The sequence below is a fragment of the Scatophagus argus genome, chromosome 19 (genome assembly GCF_020382885.2).
Source record: "Scatophagus argus isolate fScaArg1 chromosome 19, fScaArg1.pri, whole genome shotgun sequence".
Lineage (NCBI taxonomy): Eukaryota > Metazoa > Chordata > Actinopteri > Scatophagidae > Scatophagus > Scatophagus argus.
In genome coordinates this window covers 447,501-464,311 of record NC_058511.1, presented here as the reverse complement: position 1 = coordinate 464,311, position 16,811 = coordinate 447,501, and the positions used below count along the sequence as shown (strand labels likewise).

General features: G+C 48.2%; 2 protein-coding genes across 8 annotated transcripts in view; both read right to left on the bottom strand.

The window, feature by feature from the left end:
* Window positions 1-65: 65 nt before the first annotated feature.
* LOC124050530 (MAP/microtubule affinity-regulating kinase 3-like) lies at window positions 66-8,498 on the bottom strand. Of its 5 annotated transcripts, XM_046373185.1 has the most exons (19): window positions 7,931-8,498; window positions 6,208-6,393; window positions 5,936-5,989; window positions 5,296-5,344; window positions 5,154-5,219; window positions 4,979-5,049; window positions 4,743-4,799; window positions 4,503-4,637; window positions 4,144-4,245; window positions 3,792-3,911; window positions 3,368-3,467; window positions 2,961-3,073; window positions 2,749-2,884; window positions 2,435-2,667; window positions 1,941-2,041; window positions 1,583-1,855; window positions 1,308-1,352; window positions 607-980; window positions 66-426 (listed from the first exon to the last, which is right to left on the bottom strand). In XM_046373185.1, exons 1-18 carry the CDS (start codon window positions 7,979-7,981, stop codon window positions 611-613), a joined length of 2,262 nt encoding a protein of 753 aa, XP_046229141.1. In that variant the 5' UTR covers window positions 7,982-8,498; the 3' UTR covers window positions 66-426; window positions 607-610. The 5 variants fall into 5 exon arrangements, with proteins under 5 accessions (XP_046229141.1, XP_046229139.1, XP_046229142.1 ...); XM_046373183.1 differs by having other exon boundaries at window positions 66-980; XM_046373186.1 differs by having other exon boundaries at window positions 66-980; window positions 2,447-2,667.
* Window positions 8,499-9,400: 902 nt separating this feature from the next.
* Window positions 9,401-16,811, bottom strand: part of LOC124050986 (tumor necrosis factor alpha-induced protein 2-like) — a 9,013-nt gene continuing 1,602 nt past the window's right edge. For 2 of the 3 annotated variants that reach the window (XM_046373994.1, XM_046373992.1), the window contains exons 2-13: window positions 16,761-16,811; window positions 14,993-15,435; window positions 14,595-14,806; window positions 13,762-13,876; window positions 13,291-13,413; window positions 12,928-13,022; window positions 12,749-12,841; window positions 12,429-12,555; window positions 12,191-12,316; window positions 11,962-12,111; window positions 11,651-11,775; window positions 9,402-10,473 (exon numbers count right to left, since the gene is read on the bottom strand). The exon at window positions 16,761-16,811 is cut by the window's right edge and continues 60 nt beyond it. In XM_046373994.1, coding sequence (XP_046229950.1) covers window positions 10,284-10,473; window positions 11,651-11,775; window positions 11,962-12,111; window positions 12,191-12,316; window positions 12,429-12,555; window positions 12,749-12,841; window positions 12,928-13,022; window positions 13,291-13,413; window positions 13,762-13,876; window positions 14,595-14,806; window positions 14,993-15,435; window positions 16,761-16,811 — 1,850 coding nt within the window. In that variant the 3' untranslated portion in view covers window positions 9,402-10,283. Of the gene's footprint in view, window positions 10,474-11,650; window positions 11,776-11,961; window positions 12,112-12,190; window positions 12,317-12,428; window positions 12,556-12,748; window positions 12,842-12,927; window positions 13,023-13,290; window positions 13,414-13,761; window positions 13,877-14,594; window positions 14,807-14,992; window positions 15,436-16,760 lie in introns of all 3 variants that reach the window. The other variant, XM_046373993.1, reaches the window with a different exon arrangement.

Genomic DNA, 16,811 nt, shown 5'->3' with positions numbered 1-16,811 from the left:
CTCCTTCGGGCTCCTGTAGTTTCACTGCAGGTCAAAGAACAGTCAGATCAGACAGGAAGCTGTGCTGCGTTCAAGGCGTTTAATGAGACACAAACGAACCTGAGGTTCAGTTAACAAACAACAACAGCAGCAGTCAGCTGCTGATCAGCTGTCAATCAGCTGACTGCTCACATGTACAAAAGAGGAAACAAATCAACATGAAAACCATTTGTGTCTGACAAATTATTTACATCCACAGCCACCTCATGGCTCCACCCACTGCCCACCAACTGGAAGAGTCACACACGGGCTGGGTCAAACACCTGCAGCTCAGTCTTTCAGAATAAAAGTAACGTACATCAGCTCCTGTGTTCTCTTCATAACACTGGACTCAAGGTCACATGATCCTCTGCAGCAGTCATGTAGAAGTGTGAGCAGCCCCTGCTGCTGGGGGCAGGAAACCCCACACAGACAGACAGACAGACAACAGCGCTTTAATGACAGACATGACAGTGACATCATCAGTAACATGTTTACCTCCTGCTGTCGCTCTGTTTCTACCCGTCTCTCTCTCTGTCTCTCTCCCACCTGTCTGTTTGTCTGTCTCTCTCTGACCCATCTCTCTACCTGTTTACAGCTTGAGTTCGTTGGCGATTTTGGATGCAATGTTCTTGAAGGCGATGGACGTTCCTGAGATCCGTTTGAAGCGGACTCCGTTGAGCGAGAGGCGGGGCAGTTTGCACACCTCCATCTCCCATTGGACGAGGCTGTCGGCGTGTCCGTCTCCATGGACACAGAGCAGCAGGAAGTTCTCGCGCTGCTCGTAGTCACAGTTGTTGGCGTCCAGGACTTTCCTGATCTCCCTCATCATGTCATGAGGCTCCATGGACGACGTGGTCTTCATGCTCCAGGTGAACCTCAGGGAGCGGGGCTTCGCCTCCTTCAGTGGAGGAGCAGCTGGAGAACTGGGATCCTCCCTCTGATCACATGATACATTCCGACTGAGGAGAGGGCAGAGAGTGTAACGCACAGTGTCACTTTTTGTTCATACAGAGATTTAAAAATGAGCTGAGCCAATCAGAGAGTGGGGGTGTGGTCTTAGTAAACTCTGAAGTTGTATTTGTACGACTTAGATCAGGAGTGTTTGTTTATCTGCTCAGGAGCCAAAGTGAACCTGCTGAAAACTAAACTGGTCTAACACTAGTTTCTGATAGGCTGCCCAATAGTACTACCCCCCCCCCCCCCCCTAACAGCCTGAGCCAATCAGAACAGAGAACATTATGACAAGAAGACACCAACACCAGCGCAGAAACACCTGCCTGACTCACCTGGACCCCTCAGGTCTTCCATTCCTCTCAACCTCTGACACACCTCTGACAGCGAGGATATGAGGAAGCACACAAGGAAGGAAGGAAGGAAGGAAGGAAGGAAGGAAGGGAGGAAGGGAGGAAGGGAGACAAGTTCAAGCGTTAATGAGCACAGCAGGAAGTTCCAGGTGCAGAACAGAAACAGAAGAAACAGCAGACAGGCGTTCTGGTCCAGGACAAGTTTCTAACATGGATCAGATATAACGTGACTCCCATGATGCCTTGTGTTAGAGTACCTGCGTGTGAGTTTGGAGGTGAGTTTAGAGAACAGGTTGGTGGATCCTCTGGCACGTGATTGGGTGAGAGGTGTGGCGTCGTGCGACAGGCTGGGCGAGGCAGGGGGGCCGTTGTAGGTGGCGGTGTGTCTCTCTCTCAGCTGGCCTCCGTGGAAGGTGCTGCGACTCGCCGTCCCCCGAGGGAATCGCAGACGGTCGGGCGGAGTCGATCCACTGCTGACGCTGTGGGTGGAGGCTCCGCCCACTGACCTCTGAGGGGTGGTGGTGGTTGAGCTGATGAGGGGGGCAGAAAGAGGATGAAGTTACGCGTGACATCAGCCCAGTGAGTCACCTGCAGAACAGGTGGACTCCTGCGTACCTGTTCTCTTTGCCGTTCTGGAGCGCAGAGTGTCGGTGGTCTGTCGAGTTCCTGTCGCTGCACACATACGTGTTCCTCCTCGTCATGCTGGACGATGCACACTGACACAAAGACCACAGACACAAAGCATGAAGTGTAAGATGAGTGTATGCCATCTGGGGTTTATGAAGGAGCGCTGCTGTACAGGAAATGATGTCATTTTCATAAACAAAGCCAAACTCCTAAGTGAAACTAAAATCTGATCAGCCTGTGAATATTCTCATTCATCCAGGTCATGGTTATCTCCAGGGAATTCAATCGAAAGCAACTGGACTAGTCCCAGCCTAGTCAAGCGAGCATGAACCGATGAAGCCTCTTGGATGAGAGGTGAAACGTCTTCAAAGACAAATAACTAAGTCCAGTTGCTTTCGACTGAATTTCCTTGAGATAAAATCTGATCACTTTGATTCTACAATCTGTAGTATCTGCCGATCGTGATCGGTTCTTGTTTTCACCCCTGTGTTCACCTGTCTGACATGTGAACTCACGGGGGGCGTAGCCGGCGTCTTTCTCCGCTCAGGGATGTCAGCCATGTTGGGGTTGTTGGCATTTCCCAGTAGAGGACTTCCTCCATCCACAGGACTGGACTTCTTGTTCTGACCCCCCAGCTCCTGTTTCACCTCCCCTTCTGCTGACGCCGCCGTCTGACTCCTCCGGGGATGAGGAGCAGCAGAGGAAGCCGGACACACTGGAGGAGAGAAGAGGAGTTTTGGTGAGCGGTTTGTTAATGTAAGCTGGCTTCAGTCCTGGTCGTGGTCTTGGCGTGTACCTTGTTCGCTGTACCTCCTCTGTTTAGAGGAGGAGGAGCGCTGGTTGAGGAGGTGAGCAGGAGACTGGCTGCTGCTGGACGGACGAGGTCTGAGCAGAGAGACGCTGCTCGAGGACGAAGAGTCACTCGCCTCCACCTGAGGGAAAAACACAACACTGTTATTATGGCTGCTCCTGAGCTCACCCGTTGTTACCATGGCAACGGCACCTGACCTCAGCAGCCTTGCGTCCCAGCAGCAGGTAGGTGGCTGTGATGTCGTCATACTTCATCTTGGTGAGCGAATCATTAATCTCCTCTCTGGAGTAACCCATCTCCACCATCATGTCTGAAACACACACACACACACACAGACCATGACATCCTTGCTCCTGATTGGCTGCTCACAGCTCTGACAGGATCACTGCCAGTTCACCGTCATATTGAGGCTCAATTCTCTCCGGTCAAGCTGATGAAATCCATGGGATACAGTCAAAAGGCCAAGAAGAGGCCAGACAGTGGACTTTGTTAGCTGCTGTTCCTGTGACCTCATAAACTCAGATCAGTGAAGTACTCACAGGTCTGTATACAACATGTGTACTGTAAGTGCTGGATGTGAAGTATTTCAGATGTGAACGTGTACCCATCCTCTTCTGGTCTCTGATGTCCAGCTCCGGCTCGATGAAGGGTTTCAGCTCCACCTCATCCGAGCCAGTGTTGATCCAGCGGTCCTTCATGATTTGCTGAGGAGGAGACGACGACAGAGAAACCAATCTCAATCAAAACTCATCAATCACCGCCTGAAAGGAAACGTTAGCTAAACCCTGTAGGGAAAACCTGAACAAAACCACCCGAGGACAGCCAGGTTCCACCCTGAACACTCACACAAATTGTTTTAAAGCAAAGCGAATCCTGAAGCCTCAGGATTGGCTGCTGCTGCTAACTGATGCTAACTCTCTTCCTCCAGCAGCATCACAGTCCCTCCACAAGTCTGGACAACTGATTTACTGAGTAGTGATGTGCTCAAGTGTTGGCTAACAGGTGACATGCTGCTGATGTGTTCTGACCTCCAGAGTCCCTCTCTTCCCAGGGTTCAGCACCAGGAAACGTTTCAGCAGGTTCTCACAGTCAGTCGACATGTAGAAGGGAATGCGGTATTTCCCACGCAGCACTCGCTCTCTCAGCTCCTGCAGGCAGACAGACAGACAGACGGACTGTCAGACGTGGTCCCTGTCTGCCCTTTAAAGGACAGTACAACACACAGATGAGACAGGCTGGGACTGAACAGATGTCTCCTCTGACAGAGGCAGGCTAACAGTTTCCCTCTGCTTCCAGCTCAGCTCTGGTTTCTGTAAAGTTAAACAGGGAGAGCAGAGGCTCCAGGACGCCTCCCTGAGCGCCTCCACATGTGTTACTCACCTTAAGGTTCTGCCCGTCAAACGGCAGAGATCCGCTGACCAGAGTGTAGAGGATCACACCCAGACTCCACACATCCACCTCAGGACCGTCATACTTCTTACCCTGAAACAAAGTCACACAGCCATCTTTACACGTCCGCCTGCAGCGCTTACTGTCTACACTCACCAGCTTTGTGCTATGAGGTACAAAAACTGGAGTGAAAAAGCTTAAGGTCGAGTGAGATCCTGGATGGAGGACTGCTGAGTCTACGTTTACTAACTCCAGGTAAGCCTGGTTATTTCCAGATTACTGATGGCATCATCATCATCAGTCACAAATAGCAAACACATTTGAATGACTCAATGAAAGCATGTGCGTACCTGGAAGAGCTCAGGAGCAGCGTATGGAGGAGAACCACAGAAAGTGTCCAATTTCCCACCGACAGTGAACTCATTACTGAATCCAAAGTCTGCTATTTTAATATTCATGTCAGCATCGAGGAGGAGGTTCTCTGCCTGCAGGAGGACGAACAGGAGACAAGCAGGAGAACACGTGAATGTATTTTCATGGTGTGTTTCAAAGTTGGCTGAGAAATCAGGGATCGGAGTTTAGCTGGTTACCTTAAGGTCACGGTGAACTATGTGCTTCTGATGGCAGTACTGTACTGCAGACACAATCTGTACAGACAGACAGGTTCAGAGCAGAGTTCAATGTGTTTCAAACGCAGCATCTGATACAGACAGAAGAGCTGAAAGTTGAGTGAGAGAAAAGAGCAGACACTCCATCCACCTCACTACAGCATTATGGGATGCAGGTACCTCCAGCATGTTACCGTGGTAACTGCAGTGTGTGTTACCTGTCTAAATTTAGCTCTGGCCTCCTTCTCCTTCATCCTCCCATGAGCTACGAGGTAGTCAAACACTTCACCTGGACACACAGAGAAACAAAGGTGACAGTGAACGTGACGCAGGTCAGAGGTCACACACATGGTCTGAGCTCAGACCAGTTTTAAAGGTAAAGGTGAGACTGACCTCCACTGGCGTACTCCATCACCAGGTACAGAGTCTTCTCTGTCTCTATCACCTCAAACAGCTTCACTGTGGACACACAAACGGACAAGTGAGACAGACAGACAGACAGATTGATGGTGTGTTTGTGTGTTACTTTACTCACCGATGTTTGGGTGATTTAAGATCTTCATTATTCTGACTTCTCTGAAGAGCTGGCAGACAGACAGACAGGCAGACAGACAGACAGACAGGCAGGTGTGGATTAGAGTCTGACAGATGATATGTTATCAGACTGTTTTAAGTTGCAAACGCCAACAGCAAGCAGCAGTTTGCACAAGGTTGTGCTGACTGACTGTAGTCTGATTCATGAGGAGGAAGCCACAACTGATCAGATCACAACATACTGGCTGATAATTGTTTTATAATATAAATGTGGTATATAAATCTGATAATGTGGTTATTAATTAGTACTGCTGAGAACCTTTTCCAGTGCAAAAATCCACTGGACACTCCTCTCTGGGGGGCGAACTCTTTCTAAATGACCTCAGACACGACTGACACGAACTGCTCAGTTATCAGTCAGACTCGAATGTTTACTCTGTCAACAGTGCAGAACACTGGCTAACGGTGTTGCAGGAGCCACACGAACACGCTGCTGTTCACAAACAAAGCTTAACTAATACACTTGCAGAATTATTTAAATTAAAGCCTAAGACGGATGTTTAAATGCTGCAGACTCTGAGCTGCTTGTTGACGAGTGACACCAGTGAGCTGAAATCCAGACTGCAGCCAGCATGTCTCACCTTCTGCAGGCTGCTGGGGTTCAGCTGGGTCTTATCAATGATTTTGATCGCCACCTTTCAGAAAAACAAAACAGACAGTTAGACTAATATTTCACAAGTTCACACAGAAGCATCAATAACATTCCAAAACCTTTATTAAGCTGAGAAAGGAAACACTTTGATTCAACCAGGTTTTGACTTCCTCATGAAGTTTACTTAATTATTTAACACAGATAATTGTGCAGCCCGTCTGACCCTCTCAGTCTGTCTGTCTTTCTGTTTGCCTGTCTCACCTCTCGTCCTGTCAGGACGTGTCGAGCCAGCTTCACTTTAGCGAAGTTTCCCTTTCCGATGGTTTTCAGCAGTCGGTAGTTTCCCACGTGCGGCGTTTCGTCTGTGGCAGTCGACAGGTTTTTACAGCGAGCGGAGCGCACGGAGCGGGACGACACCTGACCGCTCCCATCGTCCACTGAGGTATGCTGGGAAAATAAAAACATCATACAGACAGGCATTCATCTGTGTATTAACGTCTACTGATCGGCTGATGGTTCAGTCTGGAGCTGACAACAACAACAGCAACTGAGCAGCAGAACAACCTTTTCACCACCGTCTGAGACAAAGCGCACAGGTGTTCACCACAGGTAGGTCAGCTCAGTGTGTGCCTGCAGCCCAGAATAACTAGAACACAGATCAGAAGAACTGGGCCAGAACTGGACCGTTGCTTACATCAGCGGTGATTCAGGATGTTACAGAGATGACACTCATTGGCTGCACCCGCCACAAGGAAACGTGACAAATCCCACATTACACACTGCAATATGATTGGTCAACAGAATGTCTCACAACTCTGCAGCTTCTGTTTACAGAGCAGGACTTGGAGCAGGCTCAGTCAGACAGGTGGACACACTTGACCAATCACTGACAGACACCCCAAAAGATTCCTGGACATTCTACAAAGACACTTACTGCTCCATGGGACCACAGGACTACCAGAACATCTTGGAGCCAACTCAGTGGCCCTACAGGCACATCTTTCTTTGCACCTAAAACACTATTAGAGTTTCCCGAAACTTGACAAGACCACCTGGACCCTTCCTGAGATTGCCCGAGCCTCTCTCATTGCCCCCCCCCTCACCCAAAACCCACTGCCATGAACCTTCTTAGATGCCATTGATAATGTGTAAACAAGACAACCTCAGTTACCTTTCCAATCCATCTAAAGGAGGTTTTGAGCTTCTGAGATTTGGGATTTACCAGAACCTCTTCCAAGACACCTGAAACACCTCAAGATGTGTCCAAAACTTCACAAGCACATGCAAAATCTCCTTCAAGATTTCTGGACATTTGGTGTCACCCAGCACTACCAAAAGAAGAACTGCAATACCTAGCAGGACATCTGAAATCCTCTACATCAGGCATCTCAAACTGGTCCACAGGAGGGCCGGTGTGGCTGTAGGTTTTCTTTCCAACCAAGTAGCAGCACACCAGACTTGACTCATTTAATCAACTGATCTCCGTCTTCAGACAGCTGATTGGTCAAACGGTGTGCTCTTGGTTGGTTGGCACAAAAACCTGCAGCCACACCGGCCCTCCTGTGGACCAGTTTGAGATGCCTGCTCTACATGATCCAGCACACCTCCTGGTGAGCCTTCCCCCTGGAATCCCCTCCTGAGGAAACCGGCCTGTAAACTGGTTTGCCCATTGACCATAGTGATGCCCAAATAGTGCTCAGAGAGCCTGTAAGCTGTGTACAAACACCTGGAATTCTTCCAATGAACACCTTGAAGCGCACCAATGACTCTGTGAATCACGAATAAAATACACAAATTCATTCAAAATCCTGCCATACAGCCTTCATTTAGCAGGATCATCTCCATTATTCTCCCCTCGGGGATAAATAAAGAAATAAAGGAATTCTGATTTCGGGATGAATGTGTTTGTCATGTCTCACCTGTAGTTTCCTTAATTAACACAATCTAACAGCAACAACAACAAATTCAGCATGATCAAGCTCACGTTTTCGGCGTCCCGCTCGTTGACAGTGGGCAGGGGGGTCCTGGTGGACATGTTACCCGGGTCAGTGTGAGGGACGTTCGGTCATGAAGCCGCCTGTACGCCCCGGAACACCTGCCTAAACTTGGAGGACTGTCTGCGGGCTGGTGTAACTTTAGGTTTGGTTTATCTGAGCAGACTATCACCCGGCATCACTGGTCTCAGTCCTGGATCCTTCTTTTCTGGCCCGACTCGGTTTGACACGGCTTCTTGTCCGGCTGTTTTTAACAGACATAGATCCAAACTAAACCGAAGCAACAGTTCCTCTTCGCTGGCTAAGTTAGCCGGCTAGCCTGTGGCAGCCCGGCAGAACCGGGTCTGTGTGTGATTCTGGGACCAGGGCGGGTCCAGGTCTGCTTGCTGGTCTGAAGTTCGGGTCAGTTCTGAAGGGGAGTCCTGCTTCCTTTGGCTGTGCAGCGGTTGCGTTTGTTCAGCCTCTCCTCTTCGGAGAGACTCTCTGCTAGACAGTCCGCTAGCCACAGCCAAGATGGAGGACCAACCAAACCCAGCGTGTTGACAGGATGTGAGGTCAGGGACAGCGTGAGACGTGATTGGTTAGTCAGACAACGCGGCGGCGTTAATTGTTGCTAGGGTGACTGGACAGAAAGTGTGGACGGTGTAATACAAAATCGCTCAAAATTAATACAAGGTGTTCATTAATTATATATATATATATATATATATATATATATATATATATATATATATACATGGTGGAATGTAAGAGAGCGGAGGCTGATGAAGTCTCAACGTTATACATATTAACTGTAGGCACTGATTAGTTGGTGGTTGAGTAACGTGGTTGAAAAGTACGCATTGCTGTTTCAAAGTCTGTCAAACTTGTGCAAACAGCTTAAAATGTGGCTGATACTAAATGCAAAGTAAACATGATGTAACTGATCCTCTCAGAGACATGAGCTCATGTGACCAGCAGGGGGCAGCAGAGATCTACAAACTTTGAAAGTCAATATCGCCCACATCCGCACACCTCAGGACATGTTGGTTTGTCTCCTGTTCAAACTCAGTTAAGGTCCTCGAAAAGACCAGGGGTCATTGATAGGTTTACAGAGGCCCTTGATCAGATTCCAGACTGTGGAGGTCAGTCAGATCAGACATATTGATCCATCTGCAACTAATTCTCACACACACGCACGCAGATGGAAACTCTTACAGAGTTTGATGAGTGTTCAGGAATCTGCAGTGATGTGATTTGAACCAGAAGCTCTGAAAACATCTGATCTCATTTAAACCCAGGGGGAAATAAAGAGTCACACCAGCAGAGAAGCTCCTGATTCAGTAAAAAGAAGAAGACAGTGAAGTGTTTGTTTATCACTGATCAGTAAACAATCAGCTGTTGTTTGTGAACAATACAGACTTATATAATGATTGAAGCAAATTTTCATAAACAGAAATTCACCAACAAAAAGCTGTTTCCTGCTGTTTATAAAGAATCCGAGCACTGATCACATAAAATACATGCCAGAAGGAGATACATGAGCGAAGTGAAGAAATATAAAGATGAGCTGTTATTTCCTGTTAATGGGTGACAAATAGGCTGAAATCTCAGCTTCACCTTCATGACATGCACAAAAATGCAAATTATATACAGCAACAGAATGTGACTAATTAAATTTACACAAATACTGTATGTAAGGACCAATTCAAGGTCTACTTCATGCTTCTTCTCCACGACATCATCTGCAAGACGTGAATATTTTCAATGCACTCCGTCAGTCTGCCAGCTTCAGCTTGTGTCCAGATGTGTTGAATGTCTGTGATAAACTGAAGGATGAAGATGAAAATCCTCCTCCCCCTTCAGCTGAATCAGCTCATTAAAAAGCCTCAGGGACAAAGCTGAAACAGGCTGTTTGTGTGAGCTCAGGAAGCTGCTTGGAGGTCCTGGTTCTCCTAGGACAGGGCTCCCAACACATGAGGATCTGATATCAGGATCTGATATGCTCTGCTGGAGAGGAGGACTTCAGAGAACGTGGATCCTTCTTTCACTGCTGTTTGTTTCTGCTGTGTTTCTGTCTGGGTGAAAAGTGCTACAAATATGAAAAACAATTCAAATTAGTGTTACAAATGGAGCTGAAGAGGATCCAGGACTGAACCCTGAGGAACACCACATGAGACTGAACAGTAACACCAGGTTCCATCTGAGCTGCAGTGGCTGTCTTCATGTTCTTCCATGAGATCTTAAGCTTGTCCATTTTCAGAACACTGATAAAGCAGCAACACTGGAACACACTACACACGAAATACTGTTTGCTGGTCTCTAACATGCTAACACGCTAACACGCTAACATACTAAAACAATTCAGGTCTTGAGCCCCATCTGATTGATCTTATTATTGATCCATTTAACTTTGACCCTGGAGAAGAACAGAGGGCTGTGATTGGTGGGGACATGCGGGTGGCGGTTCTCCTCCACGCTCTGCCTGATGGAGCGAACGTCAGCAGCTGATAGGCCGGTTTTCAGAGAGAGCAGCGCGGACACGTGAGCGTCACTGAGGAGACACGACACAGAGGAGCAATCACTAAAACTCAGCACAACAATAACTGATCAGAACATCCTTAAAATGAGACAAACATGAATGAAGGTCTGCTAAAGAGGAGGAAAAGACGGCCAACGTGTCAACAGTCAACATGTCAGCGGTGAACTGCGACGTCTGAAGAGCGCAAACGGAGTAAAGTCAGGACACGTTTCTGCCAACACGCTGACACCTGAGCCTCGCTTGGCCACACCTGCCATCTCCCATAGCAACCAGGTGTTATTGATACTGCTGGTTCAGGTCACAGATCCAGTGTTTGCATATGAGAACACACAAGGACCATTTTCAGCCCGTTTCTTCGGACGGTCTTTGTCATGTGTTCATTCTGCTCCGGCTTATTGCTGGAGGCTGAAACATGATGCATCTAACATAATGGATATGTTTCACATGAAACCCACACACACACACACACACACACACGCCATGAACTGTGAACATGACATCATGTTGACCCGCAGATGCAACTCGGTTCTGAAAGACAGAAACTCTCTGCCTTTGCATGTTTTTAAAAGTAATATTTTATTTTATTTGTGTACTTTTCTCTACTTTCTTAACTAAAGTAAATCCTCCCTCCTCTCTTAAACAGAACAAAACATTACATGTTCTGACCCTCACTTCCCCTGTCAGTCACAAAGTGACAGAAACTTTGTTTGGATTTGAGGAAGATGAGAAAACAAAGTCTTCAGAGCAAAATGTGGTTTGGTGTGTTTCCCCTCACTACTGTGATGTGAATGTTAAACTGAGGTGACATCACCAGCAAACGTCCAGTGAGAGCTCGGCTGGTGGGTGAGAGCGATGAATGAACTGCGATTCATCAGCCCCGAGTCACTCTTTCACTTCCTCTTTGACATTTAGCCTGAAAAGAGCTGAAGCTAAAATAGAGAAAGAAAGACGAGTTCAAAAAGAAAGTGTGACAGACAAAACTGAAACGATCACCTCTCACAGACTGTGACAAACTACCACAGACCGTCACAGACTGCCACTGCGACGTCCTGTCAACATCCCGGTTACAAGGCTTCTCTGTTACCATAGCAACGGATTTGAAAAAAGCATCCAACCGCCATACTGATTAAAATTTAGTTGAGAAATCTTTTCTGTCCGCCTGTCCGTCCGTCCATCTGCCCGTCTGTACCTGAGGTCGGGGAACCTTTGGGCCATGCTGACCATCTCCAGCTGAACACTTCTAGGATCCCGCAGACGGAGGATCTCGGCCAGGCCACAGAGCACCTCGGCCAGCCACAGAGACTCTGAGCAGCCCTGAGGACACAAAGACGGTGTGAGTGCTGATCAGAGCACTGACGCCTGCAGGACTGCGTCTCGACACCTGTGCAGGTGTTTCTGCTGAATGTGTCGGGGAAAAGGAGCAGATTTTTGTGAGACAGGATCTCACTTCCTGGTTCAGGACGGATTCAGACGGCAGACCCGACGCTGCGCACGTCTCACCTCCTTGCTGAAGAAGTCCTTTATCTTTTGTGCATCTTCGATCATTCGCTGAGCTCCGCCCTCCTGCTGCTCTCTGCTCTTCATCCTGCTCTTCATCAGCCTCTTCACGTACCGAAGAACCACATCCTGATGGAGGACACTCAGCAGGGACTGCACACAGGCAGAGAGACAGGCAGGTAGTCAGTCAGGCGGAGAGGCAGTAAACCGACAGGTAAACAGTCCGTCTCACCTGTCTGCAGGCCGGCTTCAGGTCAGTCAAGTCGGTCAGCTGTTGGTTCAGTGAGTCCAGCAGAGAATCGACGACAGGAAGCGACCCGTCAAGCCAGCCAGACGTCCACAGATGACTGAAACACACCTGAGCACACAAGCAGAAATGATTATGTAGATGAAATGATGGGGAGAAGGTGAGACCTTCACCTTTAGAGTTACTGCAGTACCATCAGTACTCAGTACTGCAGTATTTGTACCTTCAGCTGGATGTGAATGGGACAGGTTAAACTTCTGTACCCACAATCCCACAGGGCAGACAGAGTGTCCAGACAGCGGCGTCTCTGCTGCTCCGACAGACTTCCTGTTTGACCTGTGATGTAATCCCTGAGGACAGGCACAGAGAACCAATCAGAGGAGGGAATCACAGCATCCGATCAGCCCTCACCGCCCCTCTACCTGTCTCATCTCACACTTACTTCCTACATTTCAACAAATCCTTCAGCACAGGATGTTAGACGGCTGATGAGACGGTGTGGGGAGAAGATGATGGTGTTTAGTGTTTGGCAGGTAACCGTACCTGAACTGTTGCTCGCACACCAGGTGAGCTTTGATCACTGACTGGGTGTCGCTGTGGCCTCCCTTCACAAACTCCTCCACGCGCTTCTTATAGCTGAAACACACGGCGTTTTACTCATACACAAACATCTGCATGAAGACGCTTTGTTCGTGTGCGTGTGCCCAGTGGGCGAGGGCTACCTGCTGAGGAAGTTCTCCAGGTGAGCTGTGATCCTCTGAGCTTTGCTCTGGTCTCTGATCACACAGCTGAGCTCGGTCAGTGAGCTGTTTATCATCTGGAAACACAAACCCTGAATATACAGAGGCTGCTAATGGTTCACAATCCAGGTAAACCTGCTGCACACCTGTTGAAATCACCTGCTCTACAGGTATGTCATAGTGTTTCATACAGAGCTCCTGTTCTGACCTCTGTGTGTTAGTGTTAATCTAATCTGTGTTCCATTTATCTCACCTGAGCTGACTTTGGCTCACCTGTACTGACTGTGTCTCACCTGGTCTGTGTCCCACCTGTACTGACTGTGTCTCACCTGGTCTGTGTCCCACCTGTATGACATCTACAGCCAGAGGACTGAAGCAGTATTGGTCAATGATTTCAGGTTTCCCGCGGCGCAGACAGGTTTCCTCTTCTTTCCTCAGAGCTGCTTTGAGCCACGACTTCACTTTGTCCTGAAGGGAAACAAGTCGTCGAAACACATCATTTTATTTAATTTCCTTCCTGTGCCTGAGAGTTCGGCTGCTGTCAGTGATTACACCTCAAGTGGCACCTGAAACCTGTGGACTGTGAGGTTTTTAACGCCAGTCAGAGTTTTCATTTCATCTGATTCTTCAGCTTCACTGGACGGGAACGTCCAGCTCAGCTTCTCTAAACCTGGACCTTTATTCCCAGAAACATTACGATAACGTCTAAATAACCCAACACAAACCATGAGATAGCGTTGGAGGAGCTGGGACAGATCGACCTCAGACCAGAGAAGACCAGCTGACCCCAGTGCCATTCGGTGTGCTGGTTTTTACCTCTTTGTGGGCCAGGTACTGGTCCTCCAGAGGGTTCAGATGGTCCTGCAGCAGCAGGGAACCCAGACAGGCCGTCTTTATCTTCCCCTGAAGGTCTTCATGCTCTAATATGTCACTGGAGGAGGAGACGAACGCTCAGACACGGAAAACACGTTGCTTCACTTCACTGACATTCACGTATCAGTCTATTCTGCTGTTTATTTACTTCACAGTATTTTGTTATTACTGCTTTTTACTGTAGACTATTGTATGTAATAATTGTATAATGTGTTTATCGTCCACACGTTTTTTCTGCATATTCCTGCATGTATGGTCAACATGTCATGTGAAACGTGGATTCACCCTCTCATAACATCTAACCAGTCCGGATCAACACTCACTTCTTAAAGTGTTACACACTTTTATGTGATGTAGATTTTTTGCTTTTTGCACTGTTTTTGTTGCTTTCATATGAATTTATTTTACTGACAGTTTGTGCTGAGTTTTGTCTTCTTGTTTTAACTCATTAATTGGCTCGCATCTCTGCTGTCTTCCTGAGTGTCCTACTTCTGCTTTTAAAATCTGATTTTAAAGCTGCTGTATGAATAAAGATTTTATTTTTGGTGATTTGCACAAAGCAAAAATATAAAAGCTCCCAGCAGACCACACCGAACCAAACTCTAAGAACCCATCCTGAAGCCCAAATCACGGACGACCAGGACCCCCTGACCTACCTGACCTACCTGACATCCACTACACCCTCAGCAATTCTGAAGACTGCCAGAAGCTCACACAGACATGAAGACATGGTTGTTTCACATGAAGTTCAGAGTGTGTTTGTGTTGTGGACTCACTGTGGGTAGTAGTGGTTGACCCAGAACAGCAGGTAGGTCCTGTCGTCTGCTGCCAGGTCAGAAGCAGCGAGTTCAGTCAGCCGGGCCGAGAAGCTCTGATGGTAGAGTCCAGCGTACACGTTGACGATGTCCATCTGCGGAGGGTAGCAGTCCTTCACCGTCCTCACCACCACCAGCAGGTCCTCCTTCACACGCTTCCCCATACGGCACAACTGCACAGGTGCAGGACTAACATCAGTTCTCATACAACACACCTGTCGGCTCAACCACAGCTACAAATCCCATCGCTCAGGTGGGCTCAGAGAGAAGGTGGGGGTGGAAGTGGTGTTTTCAAAATGAGGACTGTGGTTGGTCAGTTAGAGATAAAAGAGGTTTCAGCTGAAGTGCTGAGGACTCACCTCCTTCTTCACAGGTGAGGACAGTCCATCAGCTCCGCTCGAATCCTCCTCTGTGGCCTTCCACAGTCTGGACTCCACCATGTTCCGCAGCAGACTGTTGTGAGTGCTGAGACACTTCTGAGGACGCCACACTGGGACATGGTCTCCCAGATGCCCCACCCAGCGCTGGTCCTGCACCTCCTGCTGCTGGATGGAAGCCACAGCGCTCCTCAGGACCTCCAAGTGCTGCAAAGAGGCGGAGGGCGAGGTGAAGGTGTTGTGGACAGCCATCCATAACTGCAGTCTAAGAGCCTCGAAGTCCTTGTGCAGCTGGTCCTCGTCCTCCTCACTGGGGGAGACCTGACTGAACAGCTGCTCCTCCCTGGTGATCAGCCTCCTGCTGATCTCCTCCAACTGTTCCTCCTTCTCCTGCTGCACAGCCCCCTCACGGTCCGGTTCATCCTCTGATGGAATGTGAGGCAGTGAAAAAGGATTTGAAAATAGTTGACAGACAAAACTTTACAGAGAAAAAGATCGGAATAAATTAATGAAAGACAAACAGAAAAGTGAAGTCTGAGGTTTGAAGAAGCAGTTTTCTGAGAGCTGGTCCTCCAGGTTTAGCTTGGGACAGTAAGCAGACCTGATCCCAGACAGCTTCGTGACTAAATCATAAATAAACCTTTCAGTGCTCTTTGTAAACTGAATTCTCTGACAAACAGGAAGCCGGAGCCGATCTGATGTGTGATGTGGTCTGTCCTGGTCTTAGTGAGGACTGAATGAGCTGCAGCGGTCTGATCTGAGGTCTGTGGGGACAGCGTTGAGCTCACTGAGGATAAAAACAATCCTACCGAGGAAGAAGTCCTTTAATTACCTCCACCAAGGATGTCGTGTTTTCCGTCCTGTTTGGATTACAGAAAAACTACCCGCCTGATGCTCATGAAACTTGGTAGAAGAGTTTTAATTTTGGAGCAGACACACAAATTATTTTTCACTTTCACAGATTTGATTGAGTTGTGGGTCGCCCCCCCCCCACTCCCTGATTGGCTGAACAGTGACTGAAGAGAGGAAGCAGACAAACAAAGCAGAGAATCAGGCCAATAAAAAGTTACTGAGTGACTGTTTGGCCTCCACAGCAGGTCCCTGGACCAGGACCCACCACACACGGGTACTGGCTCATAATGACCTCAGAGATCTCAGGGACCCTCTAGTTCTTGACATGCTCCTCAGGGTGATAGTGAGGTGTTTTTTGTCTTAACACAGCGATGTTAAGGTTCAGGTCTGAGTCCAGGACTACACCAGGATCTCTGACCTGGTTCGTGGTCTGTGCTGACTTTTCTCTCTGACTGCGTTTAAATGGAGGACATGCTGGTAAATCCAGTCATCTGAGCTGGTTGAAGAAGGTAGGTGTTGAACAGACGAGGTCTGAGAACCGAGCCCTGAGGAACTCCATGAGTCACTTTAGTTCACTCAGATATCAGATAGGACTGATACTTTCTGGTCAGCTGATTGTCAATAAACTCTCAAGAAAAGCAATTAATGCTTTGTTTTTGGGGGCAGGAGAGACACTTCTGAGTGAGGCTACTTTGTAATAAATAAACCCTGAAACATACTTTTCCAAACGAATGTGTTGTTTAATAATGGAATATTTTAATAAAGACTCATACGACAGGACATCAACATGCAGTGCTAACTCTGCTAGCGTTAGCTTCACTGTTTTAATGAGGCCCGTTCTGCTCTTTGCCAGGTGTGGTTCTACTGTGTGAACTGTTGATGTGCTGTTGGCTCTAACCTGCGGTGCGGTTGTGGTTCTGCTGTCTGCGGTTCTTCCATATCTTTGCAG

Bases quoted from the DNA above. Each gene is read 5' to 3' on its own strand.
- LOC124050530 (XM_046373183.1), bottom strand. From the start codon at position 7,981: ATGTCCACCAGGACCCCCCTGCCCACTGTCAACGAGCGGGACGCCGAA. The intron at 4,638-4,742 runs GTAACCAGCTAA...GTCCTCCTGCAG, and splicing joins TAGTTCACCGTGACCTTAAG to GCAGAGAACCTCCTCCTCGA. The intron at 2,668-2,748 runs GTACACGCCAAG...TCTCTCCTCCAG, and splicing joins GAGGAGGTACAGCGAACAAG to TGTGTCCGGCTTCCTCTGCT.